Raw genomic sequence first — 13,964 nt, forward strand, 5'->3', positions numbered from 1 at the left:
ATTGGAATTTTCTTCCTGAATGTTTTGCAACTTTTCAGAAATCTGAAGAATTATTTTTGCTGAATTTTTAAATTTTTTTCAGACAAGGAAACAATATTTTTTGTTCCCATAAATGAAAACAACAGAAGGGTTGCAGTATGTGATGCTTAACATAGAAAAGTTGGCAACAGATCCCTTACGATCAGGGAAAAAAGCGTATGACTGAAGGGTTGCTGGTTAAGTTGGCCTTGTGCAAGTCACATAATAACCCCCAGCGTCTCCAGTGCAGCTGCTCAGTGGGCCACAAACAAGACTGCAGTTGTACTAAGTATCTCCTAACTGTGTCAAGCATTGCTGAAAACGTGCATTCACAAGCAGCAGACATACCCTATGGTAATGAAATGTTGAAGAAAAACAGGACAGGGAAGATGTTTATGTGATTCTTTGTGACCCTACACTGGACAAAAGATGTGGAGAACAGACAGAAGGCTCAGATATCTCTCCAACCCAGTCCTCAGGATGAGGAAGAGTAACAAATCCATCAAGATAAAGATCTTGATTATGCCACAGTTGGATTGTGGATGCCATTAATTTATTCAACTGCATACACAAACTCAGCACGTTTATGCTGTATTAAAGTTTACTGTCAGCTCAGGGTAATTTATGCAGTTATCTAGTTAGACCAAGTTTATCCAAGTATACCTATAAATATTTTAGTCCTTTCTTGTACTAAAATGATGAACATAATGAGGTATTTTTACCAGCTTACAAGTGCAGCTTGAACTGAATTCAATAACTACAACGTGTCATTGCTCGTCCTCAAAGCTGAGTGAATGTTGTACACGACGTCGATCAGTGTCACTAACGTAACACAGCTGTAAATTAGAGGATCATGTTGTGTGAGTCAGCAAAAGGTGTTCTCTTACCTGCAACAGGTGAGTCAGCTGCGATCACTGTTACCAACACCGTGATCCCCAGAAACGCTGCACGCCGGCCATGGGCGTGCATCAGAGCCTCGAGCATCACCATCAAACCCACGGTGGAGACTAAACCTGCCATGGCGTGGTGGGGGTAGGATCAAGGCATTTCATCCGGTTAAGAAGAGAAGGCTCAGTCCGAAGAGAAAACCAAAGTTTTGGGAGGTTATTTTGGGCTGCTTGGTTTGGTCTTCTTCACTTTAAGGCTCTTCCTTCCATAGCATGTCCTTGCGGTGAAGAACGGCTGTTGGAAACAAAGGACACTCAAAACAAAGCAACCACATACTAAGACTGAAATATCATAATTATTCGGCCACTAAAAGAAGAAATTCGGACTAAGTGCACAATTCAGATTACTGAAAAACTGCATTTTTAATTTTTACACTCATTGCACTCATCAAAAACAAACAATAATACTAATTGTAAAAAGCTAATATGAATAATAAGATCAATCCTCTGCACCAGGGGTGTCAAACATGAGGCCCGTGGGCCAAAACCGACCCTCCAGAGGGTCCAGTCCAGCCCCTGGGATGACTTTGTAAAGAGTAAAAATTACAGAGACGACATTAACTGCAAATTGTAAATTTGTAAAACTGTAAATTGAAAATAATTCCTAGACCATGACACGTTGTTTTCATCATAAAGTGAAATACTAGATTGCTCATTGTTGTTTTGTCATTTTTTGTTGTTAGTCTCATGTTTTTGTCATTTTGTGTTTCATTTTTGTCTGGATTGTGTTTTTTTGTCTTATTTTTGTCATATTGTGTTTTGTTTTATTCGTTGCTTGTTGTTTTGTGTTTTTTTTTGTCTCGCTTGTGTTGCCTTTTTTTGTCACTGTAACTTTTTTGTCCCATTTTTTGTTTTGTTTTGTGTCATTTATCTCATTTTTTGTCATTTTGTTTCTTGCTTTTGGTGTTTTGTCTCATTTTCGTAATATTTTGCCTTCATTTTGTTGATTTTCTGTCTTGTTTTTGTCTCATTTGTCCATTTTTTGTCACTTCGTAACTTTTTTATACCTAATTTTTTGTCTCCTTTTTGTTTTCCGGTTTGTTCATAATGTTTTGTAAAAAGATAAATTATAAATCTATAAATCAGCCCACTTGAGATCAAATTGGGCTGAATGTGGCCCCTGAACTAAAATGAGTTGGACACCCCTGATCTACACTCAGCTGTTACTCTTTAATATTTCTCACTTCATGAACTGCATTTTGTTTCATGCATGCACTGAAAGTAAAGTTTCTGGTGTGTTTAAGCTGAGATCATGTTAGTTTATGATGTGCAGAAACAGATCCCCTCACATACAAAATATGCATCCCCAATAATATGCAGAAAATGAGTGGAAGAAAACTGAAATAAATAACATTATAGGGTGCAGACAGGTTTATCTTTTGTTTCCATATTGTCAAAGCAACCTGACATTTAATAGCTTATGCTCTTGGATAAGCAGATCGTTATAAGGTAATACTAGACAAACCATACGTTTTTATCCCCTCACATAAACAGCCTATTTTTTCCCCAGTAACATGGTCAAACAGGCTGAAGAGGACAACAAATGGAGCCGAGCACAGAGCCCCTCTCCCGGCTGTGCTCGCTAGCTTTCGGCCGCTCTTCTCTGCGGCTCGCATCCTGATACACTCCAGTCTCTTGTCCTACATCCCGTCCCGTCACTTGCTTAGCTTAACGGTCATGTGGCTGCCCATAAAAGCTAAAGACAAAGCATTCCTCATTGGAGTGTAACAGCAAAAATGCTAAAAACCCTGCTTAGCTAACATAGTTCGGTGATATTTTCCCAAAGCTAGCTTAGAAAAGACGATTTTTAGCTCATTTTCCTCCTGCCATCATAGCTGCGCATTCACTTACCAAAAAACGGCAGCTCCAACTCTATCAATTCCTCTGAAAGCGTTACGAGAAAAATATCCCCGGACGGATAAATATGTCGTCCGAAGCTTTGTCATGAATCTTCAGGTAACCACCTGCTTGCTTTTGGGGTAATTTCAGTGTAAACGCAGTGTGCACGAGCTGGTAGCTGGCTTTCATCTGACACTCTGGTTAACAGTTACCTTCTCTTGTCATGAGGATTGCTTAAGCCCCGCCTCCCGACAGATCTGATTAGCTTCTAATTTACTGAGACACGCTCTGATTGGACGAGGTCCTTTTCCGTCAGAGGGGGCTTTTAAAATTAGGTTGGTCCTCCTCGACTGGCGTCTGCGGCTTCCACGGCAACGTTGCCTCATGCATTGATGTACTAAACAAGGTGTATCCACGGATGAATGTTATCGTGTCAGCCTAAGTTTATGTTTTAGCAACACCGAAGCAAACCACTCACTGTTAACGAGCTGATTACTCTCTGTAATGATATTTTTTAGGTTAAATCCGAGTGTGTATTCGTATCCCCTCAACAGTTTCATCACCATTTATAAGCCTATTAAAGCGCAGTGTTGCACAAGAAACAACAATGATGCTTGTTTTTGTAGTGCATTCATGCAGGGACGTAAATGCACTAAATTTCAGGTGGATTCTGTTGTCTAAGATGTGGCCTGCTGGTGCAGCCTGCAAAAAAACATATCGAGCATATCAAGGTTTTGTGGTTGAAAATAAATGGAGATGATCAGCATAACCTAATCACGTCAGTGCCAGTTTCTGTGGACATATTGATGCATACCGCCACCTTGTGTTAGTACAGGGATTCCGCTGCTAGATCGGTCTTATTTACCTCTCTGAGAAGCTTTAACATATCATCTTTTCCACAAATAATTTATTAGTTTACAAGTTTGATGCTGTATTCATTCCCATAAAATATCCTTAGTCAATTTTTACACAGTTGTTGTTGTAATTGGGCCTGCATTTTAGATTTCTTCCAGTTTTTTGGGAAAAGGAGTAACCAGTAAATATAATAATTGAATCATATCTAATATCTGATTATTATGTTTATTATATTTCTATTAAATTCGTATGGTTATTATTGTTATTACTATTATTATTGATAACATTTTTCTTATTATCATTATTATTGTTGTTGTTGTTATTATTATTAACAATATGCTCTTTTTGAAAAAAAGAAAAAGATGTCCACATATGTGGATGCCAGGTTCTAGGAGGCTGAGTACAATCTTGTTTACTTCCATTTCTCTATTTGGGAACTGTGCAAAGGTTTTAGACACTTTTTTTGTTATTTACATGCTGCTTAGATTATTATCCATGATAACATCAGGCAGGGCCGGAGCGGCACTCATTTTCAGCCCTGGACTTTCATGCCTCAGACCAACCCACTTTAGATCACGACCTATTACTATTAAAGTCATGTAATTCTAGCCTTGTCTTGTAATTCAGTGTGTTTTTCTAAAAATATTTCCAATTCAGTGCAAGTAAGGGTTGCTTCACAATGTGGATTTATTCCAACATGAATGCACATCTCCAACATTATTCTTTACAACAATATCAGAATCTATATTCTGTTCAAATAAGTGTTCAAGGATATCCAAACCTTAAACATGAAATAAAGGAAGAAATAAAAAATAATAAATAAAAAATAAATAAATAAAATAAAATAAAAGGTGTTGCACTTTCTAATAACACTATCATCTCTTTTTCAACTTAAATTTCACAAATATGAAAACATCAGTTAAAGGGCTAATGTCCAACACTATTCTTTACAACATCACAATGTCCTTTTCTGCAATATCAAATATCAAGCAAATTAGTGTTCACAGATATCTAATCCTCATGAATAAAGAATAATTATTGCACTGTTGTCTGCAAGTTTGTTATTCACAGTATAACATAACTTGCTAATGAAATTTTAAAAATGCTTTGATTTTCATTTTATATTTACAATAACAAGATATAAAATCAGTAAGAGGCAGAAACGAAAAAAGGTACGTTTTTTCATTTTCTGAGACCGGAAGTGGTCATCAGCAAGCGTGGAGCCAAACAGAGCACGATGCATAGACTGTATATAATTTTTTTCGTTAGTTTTCATGGTCAAAATGAGAGATCAGGTGGCCAATCTTAAAATAAATCAATATTGATTTTTTTTATACAGCGTTAACGTTTTGCGAAGCCAGGGGGCGGGGCTAATTGACTGACAGTTCGGCCTGGAATAATTGACAGGTCCTATGGAGGAGACAGCCCAGACTATGTTCTCGTTTGGATTAACTCTGAGATAATAACTGTTGGTTTATTTATCGGTGGAGCAGCAGAACCTCTTCCACAAACAGTTTTTCTGCCTGTTGGCTTGTTTTTGGTTGTGAAGAAGGAGACTGAATGGACGACATCCTCAGTGAACCACTTCCTGTTTAACTTTCACTTACAGAAGGACAGACCAACTGTTTCAGCTGTTTATTATTCTCTGTTCAGCAGACAGGTGCTCTGCTCTGAGTGTGACGATGTTGTTGAATCCACCCCAGCATGATTACTTCGATCCATTTGATTAGCTTCTTTATGTGTGTTTTTCTTTGATTTTGTTCAAAGCAGATGACACAGCTGAATGTCAGGGCAGAGCTTCCGACGAGTGGCTTCTTTGTTTATCTGTAAAACAAGGCGATTAGGTGATCCATTACCAAATATCCCCCAGATATGTTTTCAGCAATATACATACCTATAAATATAACTACCAGTATTGTCAGTGTATGTTCATCTGAAATCACAACATAATGGCAGGAGATGTCTTCACCGGTCTCTCTGTTTCTCAGCTTGTTTCTATAGAAACAGAACCAACCAACAGTTTCAAAGGGAGGGACTCACATGCATTAACCCCACAGAGCCCAGCGTAGCACCTCGACTGCATTTTCATTTTTGATTGGCGGTAGATTTGAAACCAGATCAGATAGATACATCATTCTTTTTGCATATAAAATCTGGACAGTTAGACTAACATTTCACACATTTGCCAGGGCTAAGAGCACTTTTTGGTTGCTGTAATGGGTCTGTAAAAACACACAATAAATCACACATAACAAAAGTCTTTATAAACCAGACCATGGGATGTTGTGCAACTTTTTTTTTACTAATTTGAGGGATACAGCTATGCAGTTTCTTTCTTCTTTCTTTCTTCTTGCAATTTAATGTAGCAGTTAAGACATAAGTCATTACATATTATTAAAACTTGGGATATAAAGGTTATATTGATGTAAAGCAAATAAAAATACTCCAAAAAATTGAACTACAGTATGTGGAAATGTAAGAATATGTCCTGGAGGACTTGCACAATGGTAGGTGTTAAAGGGTTTAACGTGCACGAACATGCACAAGCACCTGCACTGACCGCTGACACATCGAACAAACATCTTTTTTTTAATGCTTGCTTGCTCACTCTGTCCCAACAGCTCATCTGTTCCTTCCATACTGACAGCAGTAATCCCCTCATCACTACTGGCTCTGCCTCTGACACTGAATCACATTTTTAAAATGGTCAAAATTCTCAGCACAAACCTCCCCTTTTTCCAAAGCCGTCAGGTCAGTTTCATTAATGTAGTGCTGGGATGTTGACATGCATTCATCTTATGCTTATACGTTTGTTCAGTAGATTGTGCAGTAATTGCTGCACTGATGCCACAGCTTGTCAGATCTTCACGGTTATTAAAACAGTTTAAAATCTTGGAGCAATACTATGCATGTCATCTGCTTAATATTGCGTATTTTTGGAGTTTCTATACTTTGGCACACAAACATAACAGTAGAAAACAGGACACTGGTGCAGTGACTTAACAGTTTAATGTAAATCCAAGACAAAGTGTGATTACATTTCTACACATATACAATATGCATATGTGAGCATACAAATTCTCATTAATAACTCGATTCACCTCGGAGACCGAAAAAATGATCAAAAGTAACAGTGAATAACAAGCTATAACATAGTTCACCACAACGCGAGCCCCTTCTCACCCTACAGTTAGTAAAGAGGACAATTAAAATAACTATATTCTTCTATTTGACGAAGCTGTTTGTCTGTTAAAATCCTCCTGTAAAATTTACAATGCTATCATTAGTTTTTTCGAAGCCTAATATAAATTCACTCCATTTTTCTACAACGAAAATGATTAAGAGAAGCACACAACATCATAATGGTAACACAAGCGCTTAGTAGCAAGTACTCAACTTGTTAGGAGGTTTAATTAATCCTTTTTCTTATTGTCATTATTATATTTATTTAAACATTCTATAAAGCCAGTAAAATATCCATTCTCATAACATACTTAATAATATTAGGCTAAGGAACAGGGTATACATAGAACGCTACATCAACAGATTGAAATAATGAGACATCACACCCCAATAAACAAAAGTAAATAAGAAAAGACAATTAACGGAGAAGTATACTAGGAAATACTGCAGCACACATTAGCTTTATCGACAAAGAATGAGATTTTACACCATTGAGAAACCATACAGCAATGACACAAAAGGGGGTCAGGGTTTGATGCACTCTTAGGTTTTTAGAAAATGTTAACCAACTCAATTATCACTTTCAGAAATGTATTGTGCAAGTAGCTGTTAGGTAACATCACTAATTTACTGTTATCATTGTGAGGATTTGTGCGACTTTGATGTGATCTGCAGCTAAAGACGTATATTTTTTGCAGTGTAACTGAGAAAATCTGCCTTTGAATGTAGCTTTGGTCTACCAAATCCAGATTTTAATTTAGTAAACACCACAAAAAACTCTTCTTAGCCTTCTGAAACGAGGACCCAAATATGTTACATTACAGCAATTTGGAGAAAATCAGGTGGCAGAAATCAATCTTTAATTACACGAAAAAATAACTGATGGCGGTAGGAAATCATATTCGTTTCGGTTTTGGTTCTTAAATCCATATTTTGCGATAGCCTGACACCCTCTATCAGTGATGGCATCAAACCTTGACCACCGCACCCTGAATTCCCCCAAGGAATAGCCAGCAAAAGGAGCAGATCCCCTTAACAAAGGTTTAAAAAAACAAAAAACATACACTCTTATCCAAAAGGGCTTTAAGAATGCTTGTGTAACTAGATTATGAATTTTCCTGGTGACAGAAAGTTCATCAGCACATGATTTATCCACCCAATACCTGTCCTCAACTCCTTTTTTGTACTTTGGGAAGCAGCTGCGACTTTGCTGAACTATTTCTACCGTACAAGTGTGTGGTTTGATGTTGCAGGTCGTCTGTTCACTTACTAAGCTTCAAGTCACCCTAGAGGAGTTTTGTTTCGAAGAAGACTAATGTAGCACTGCGTGTGCCATGCTCTCAGGAATGTTTCTCAGTGTTTCCAAAGCTCCAGGATGAGGAGGAGTATGCACGACAACACCGCGAGCAAGAACTGGAAGTTTGAGTGTATTTCAGAGGAGAATGCCAGGCTTCACGCAGAAAGAGAAAGATGCTGCCTTTTTGTTTTTTTTTAGTTTTCTCTAATTTAAATGTCACCTTTAAAGCTTTGGAGGTATTGTTGGTTATTTGGAAGGCAGTACTTAACAATAAGGTTGCTAGCTGGGAAGGCTATACTCACCTCAGCGACACAAAAACGTCTTTACACTCTACTTAAGCACATTTTGGTAATTGTAAGGTCACTCGATCTACATTAACGCTCACATTTCTGATTCCCCTTTTTTAAAAAACACAAAACATTGGTTATGTGAAACAAAAGGATAGACAAAGGTATCACACACATCAAGTTACTTTCCACAATGCTGCGCATACAGGGTAACTGCTTGTTTCATTTGAGAACATAGTGATTATTTGATATCCCCCTCTAATTATGAGGATAGTGGTAATTTTACATTATTAGTCTCAGATGGGATTTTCCTGGAGATCAGATGTATAATTATTGCATCATGCATGGCCACAAACGGTGTAGAAATTAAATTAACGGTCACCCACTGAGAAAGATCTAAAGCCATTTTCAGATGTCGCAGGTCACGTATTACATTCATTTTGTGCAGGTGACCGTGGTTTTAAAGGTATAGTTGGTTACGTTTTTTTTTGTTTGTTTTTTGATTAATTCATTCTATTCCATGGCACGCTATTGTGTGACAAACTTTCTTTTGTTGTTTTACAAATTCATTTCCGTACAACACTAATAAAGCTACATCAACAACAGAAAAAAAAATAATAACTGGCTTATAAAACAATTTGGAGAGAGGTTACATAATTACTGATTTAATCTAGAAGGGGGGCCATGTGTGAGGACGAATGAAAGCAAAAACAGAAGAAGAAAAAAAGCTTTAAAACAGATTCTCAGAGCTGAATGTCCAGAATGACGGCGCGAGTTAAAACCTCCCTGCGCACATGTATATGCATTTCATGGTGGTTAAAAACAACATGTCCTCGAAAGCACTTTAAAAAAATCATTGAAAGATGAGACCAGAAGTTATTGCCCGTCTTGCTCAAGCAACGCTGCGGAGGATTGCTTGTACTGTGAATGTGCTGTGCTGTACACGGTCAATCTGTTAAAATTCTTTGGTGGGACGAGCAAAAAGTGTGACAACATCGTCCCCGTGCTGATAGGAGCGGGGGACGAGGACAGCAGTGTAGCATGGGTCATGCCAAATTCCCTCAAACAGTGGAATGTTTCAGTAGTTTGTCTCATAACAGAAGAGTCAAAAGGATTTCAATGGAAAATCATCTCCCTTATGCGTGTGTGCTTAGGCCCCAATGGCCCAGAGGAAATTAAGTACATGAAATTTTAAAAAAAAGAAAAAAGACATCAACAGAACAGAGACGAATGATGTAACCAGCAACACACTATGTAATCACATCTTTAAGTGCCCGGACCCAAGGCTTGCATGCTGGAGCTGATGGGGGGAGTTTTTGAGGAAAGTACCAGGATGAGAGACCGCTCCGGGGCCCATCAAGAGGACTGTCGGATTTCAAACCCTGGGCGTGGCACCCTCAAACCAAGCGTGTGTCTATAAGGGGCCCCAGTGGATTATCATCGACTCAACACTTCAGCAGTGTCGAAACACTTTACACAGGTGCACCCACCTCCACGGAATACTAAATATTACTGTACATCAACCCCCAGGTTACAAAATAGAAATGAGCCTGACATATAATAATAATAAAAACACACACACACACACTCTGGTAAAACATCCACGAGAATTATTGCAACAATCTCTAAAAAATAAACACAACATGTACTACAGCCATGTCAAAAAGTTCAAGATAATGTTAAAATAATAATAATAATAATAATAATAATAAAAAATCACTTCAAATGCAAGTACTATGGCATACCATGAAGGAGAGAGGGGAAGGCTTTCACTAAAACCACCAGCAGTTCTGATGTGCCCACGTTCATGAGGACGAATGGACAGAGGAGGGGTGACTGTTTGTATTATCGGCTACGAGAAAAAAATGAAGTCTGTTAAATCAAGCAGCAAAACACACAAAGCAACAGCCCTATTGGTTCTCTAAGTGTTCAGGTATCCCGTCTGGCTGGCGTGGTGATGTCTGTGGTGTACCTGGTTCGAAGACAAATGGACAGTGGCAACAAACCATCCACAAGGTGCCCTTCCAGGTGTACGCTGCGGCATTTCCCTTCTGTTCCTGCAGCTCCAAGACGTTACTCCAAAACAAAACAAAAAACCTCGACTAATTAACTTCCAATTGTCTTTGCCAGAGAAACAAACGGCAACAAACGACGACAAATGTGTCAGAATTTTAAAGTGTGCATTCAGGTAAGGTAGTGCCCGTTCCCTGCCTACCAACAACCTGGGCTCAGTGTTACTGTCAACCTGCTCTTTGCCAACTTGCTACCATTTTTAGTCCCATTTAAGATAGTGAGTTTCACCCTGCCCTCCACGGTCCCTTCCTAAACTGACCCTACGCTTTCAACCAGCCCCTTAACTCATGCCTACACAGCGTCTCTCTCCAACAACCCCTCGCTACTCTGCCTCTTTTTGTTTTTTGCTGCAGCCAGGCTCCAGAATCACCCTCATGGCAACAATCACTTTCTGTCAGGCCCTTCTCTCGGACTAGCTTTTAACCTTAAAAAAACAACCTCTACTGTGTCTCAGACGTTATACTGTAACTCATCCCTTGTGCATGAAAACTGAGCTTTGCTATGCGATCACCGATACCGCGATCCCCTTGCGTGATTAAAAGAAAACAAATATATTCCTAACTAAAGCCACGTTTTTTTTTTGGGTGCCACTGTGGTGGAGGTTTACAGCTACAGCTAGACTGTACATTTTCATATTTACATTATCATCCAGAGCAAACGCAACAAGAATTTATCTATGACTTTGGTAAGTACCCCAGGCAAGTTATCTCATGCACACATAATAAAATAGCTCAGCGTGATATCAGCTCTGACATTAATCTTCATCATCTACGGTACGCTGTCATTAAGGACAAGGAACAGCAAGGGCTGAGCCTACACCTGGAAGAGAGCTACTACTGCCCCGATTAGGATGTCAAACCAGGGAAACATGACTCTCTAAGTATAGCTATAGTCTCTTGTGGCTTTCAGGATCCAAGCCAAGTAAACTGTGTTGTTATATCTGTAAGGCACTACGAGGGAACAATGGTCAAAACCTAAAGACTGCAGAGGGTTTTGAGGAGGTGGACTACACACGCATGGCTGACAGTAGCACACACAGACAATCACGTTGTACATGCCTATGTTATTATAACCACTTTGTGCAATCACATTGAAAAAAGAGAGGAACAAATAAATCTATTGGTATAAGGGGAGAAAAAAAAGTTTTCTTCTTAAAACAAACAGGTGCAGACTGCTACATTCTAAGAACGGGGCCCAGCTAAGACACCTAGCTAAAACTGATCAGAAAGGTGAAACGTAAAGGAAAAATATCTATAAATACACTAAAAAGTTTGTTGTCTTCTGTTGGTTATATTTCCAGAAGCCTCCTCTGCTGGAGGAGGTGGAGTGGGAGAAGTTGCCTCTCGTTTTCTCCCCACACCACGAATGATTTGGAAATACTAAGACAGTTCAAGGCCATCAATATTTTTTTCTTTGAAGAGCAGCAGGTTTCCGTATTTCACCTTTTCCCAAATCCCTTGGGATTCCAGACTTCCAGTCAGTAACCCCTGTTCAACAGTCACTTCCCAAATATAAGAGGGGAAACAAAAAGAAAACAAACCAGAAAACCTCCACTGTCCCAAAAAGGCCCGCTTCAAACTTCCTCGTGAAACTAATGAAACATCACTTTTTCTCTTAAAATAAAGCAAAGAATAGGCAAATAAAAGCAAAAACTGGCCCTTTCAAGAAAACAAAAAATCTAAAGAAAACTTCTTGAACTGTACCCCTCTGAAATTCAACCCCCTCATCTTTCCCTTCCAGAGAGGCTGTTATTTTTTCTTCTTCTCTCTGTCGTTAAATCTTCAAGTTATACATGACAGTTTCATGAGGATTGCATGTTCCTCTGTCTCTGTTTATGTCTGAGGTTGAGGAGAGGATGTTTAGGGTGTTTGATGGAGGCTCGGGGTGGGGTTGAGGCAAGCAGCAGCGCTGGGTCAGGCTCTCCAGTGTCAGTCAGTGTCTTCTCTAGAGGTAAGGGTACTGGTTGACCTTGGTGGGGCTCAGCGGGTATCCAGTGTAGACGGTGGAGGCGGGCGAGGCGCTGATGTAGGCCTGGTGGGCGAACTGGGCCTGGTACTGGCTGTGGTGCAGGGTGGGCGAGGGCAGCACGCGGTGGCCCATGCTGACCGGGACCTGGTGGACGATGCTCGGGGGGTAGCTTCCGTGCTGGACCGCGTGGCGCGCCGAGCCCTGCGATGCCACCAGGTGGGCCACGGTGCTGGTGGAGCCCAGGGCGGCGGGTGCTGTGTAGGTGTAGAGGTGCGGCTGGCTGGGCAGGTGAGTGGCAGCCAGGTGCGGGTGAACGTTGCCTGTGTGGGAGGGGCTGTTGTGATGGAAGGAGTACGGGGCTTGAGTGGCGATGCTGGGGGTGATGTAGGCCTGCTGGCGCCGATGTCCTCCATTTCGCTCGGCTACCATGTGCTGCTGGGCCTGGGTGAGGAGACGATGGAGATTTAGCTGTGCTGGATTTGTTACCTCAGGGCAGTAAATAAAATTCACGGGAACTCAAGGCGCATAGGAGCAGATCCAACAGGTACAAAACAGACCTCTGCACACTGTCTGCCTTGCAGTGTCACATTTATTAGTGCTAGACTGTAGCTTTGGACAGTGCCAGGCCAGCTGTTTGCCTGTGTTTTAGTGTCTGTGCAAAGCTAAGCTAACAAAAGGCATAGTCGACAGCTACATCCTACATGTGTGAGAGAGTTGTCAGTCTTCTTATTTATTTCTCAGCAAGAAAGTAAATGCATCTACCTCCTGGAATGCTGAATTAACATTGCAAAATATTCTTAAAACATTGAGCTGTGACGTTTCACTCATTAATACCATACCTGGCTGAGATTGAGAGGCTGCTGCTGGAGGGGGTGTGGCCCTGAGCGCTGCTGTCGGTAGGACCCGCCTCCAATTACGCCCCCCGGTATGTGATTATTGCCAGATGCCACTCCATTGGAGGATTTGAACTTGTAAGCTGAATTCTGATGGTTCATTGCGTCTGCAGAGTAAAAGGATACAAGCAAATTCAACACATAATAGCCGCTAGCTGATTCACGAGGCCACATTTCTGAAAGAATCCGTAATTTACCTGGCATCAGGCGCTCGCACTCGTTCGGAACCTCGCTGTTCTGGGTTTTGAGAGGGGGGATGATGATGGTGCGGGGGTTCCCGTTGTTGTAGTTGTCCAGGATGGTGGTCTTTGTGTCGTAGCTGTTGTTGTTTGGGGGTCTCGACTCTACAGTGTAGGGGCTGTTGTTGCTGGAACAGTCGGAGTCGGGCGAATCGTGGACCGTCACACAACTAATGACATTCTTTCTCTGCTTAGAAGACGAACTGGAGAAAACAGAAAAGGAACACGGAAAATAGTCACTGAGAATGCCAAAGTGCATTGATAGATAGAAGGGACTTTCTTAATCTATGTGATGCCAGCAGAACTTGTAAATACTAACAAAACTAACACTGATCATATGTCCTGTAGCCAAATGTTGCATTACT

The 13,964-nt window shown here is 40.4% G+C and overlaps 3 protein-coding genes across 8 annotated transcripts in view; 1 reads left to right on the forward strand and 2 right to left on the reverse strand.

Moving 5' to 3' along the window:
* si:ch211-1e14.1 (UPF0606 protein KIAA1549) overlaps positions 1-3,031 on the reverse strand; it is a 42,272-nt gene extending 39,241 nt beyond the window's left edge. For 2 of the 3 annotated variants that reach the window (XM_022202434.2, XM_022202424.2), the window contains exons 1-2: positions 2,817-3,030; positions 906-1,200 (exon numbers count right to left, since the gene is read on the reverse strand). In XM_022202434.2, coding sequence (XP_022058126.2) covers positions 906-1,038 — 133 coding nt within the window. In that variant the 5' untranslated portion in view covers positions 1,039-1,200; positions 2,817-3,030. Of the gene's footprint in view, positions 1-905; positions 1,201-2,816 lie in introns of all 3 variants that reach the window. The other variant, XM_022202443.2, reaches the window with a different exon arrangement.
* Positions 1-13,964, forward strand: part of zgc:77752 (uncharacterized protein LOC393862 homolog) — a 411,733-nt gene that overhangs the window by 115,624 nt on the left and 282,145 nt on the right. The window lies entirely within an intron of this gene.
* hipk2 (homeodomain interacting protein kinase 2) overlaps positions 6,652-13,964 on the reverse strand; it is a 72,072-nt gene continuing 64,759 nt past the window's right edge. For all 4 annotated transcript variants that reach the window (XM_051951415.1, XM_022202399.2, XM_022202408.2 and 1 more), the window contains exons 13-15: positions 13,558-13,802; positions 13,307-13,467; positions 6,652-12,908 (exon numbers count right to left, since the gene is read on the reverse strand). In XM_051951415.1, the coding sequence (XP_051807375.1) occupies positions 12,444-12,908; positions 13,307-13,467; positions 13,558-13,802 (871 nt within the window). In that variant the 3' untranslated portion in view covers positions 6,652-12,443. The remainder of the gene's footprint in view (positions 12,909-13,306; positions 13,468-13,557; positions 13,803-13,964) is intronic.

The sequence above is a fragment of the Acanthochromis polyacanthus genome, chromosome 8 (assembly GCF_021347895.1).
Source record: "Acanthochromis polyacanthus isolate Apoly-LR-REF ecotype Palm Island chromosome 8, KAUST_Apoly_ChrSc, whole genome shotgun sequence".
Classification (NCBI taxonomy): Eukaryota; Metazoa; Chordata; class Actinopteri; family Pomacentridae; genus Acanthochromis; species Acanthochromis polyacanthus.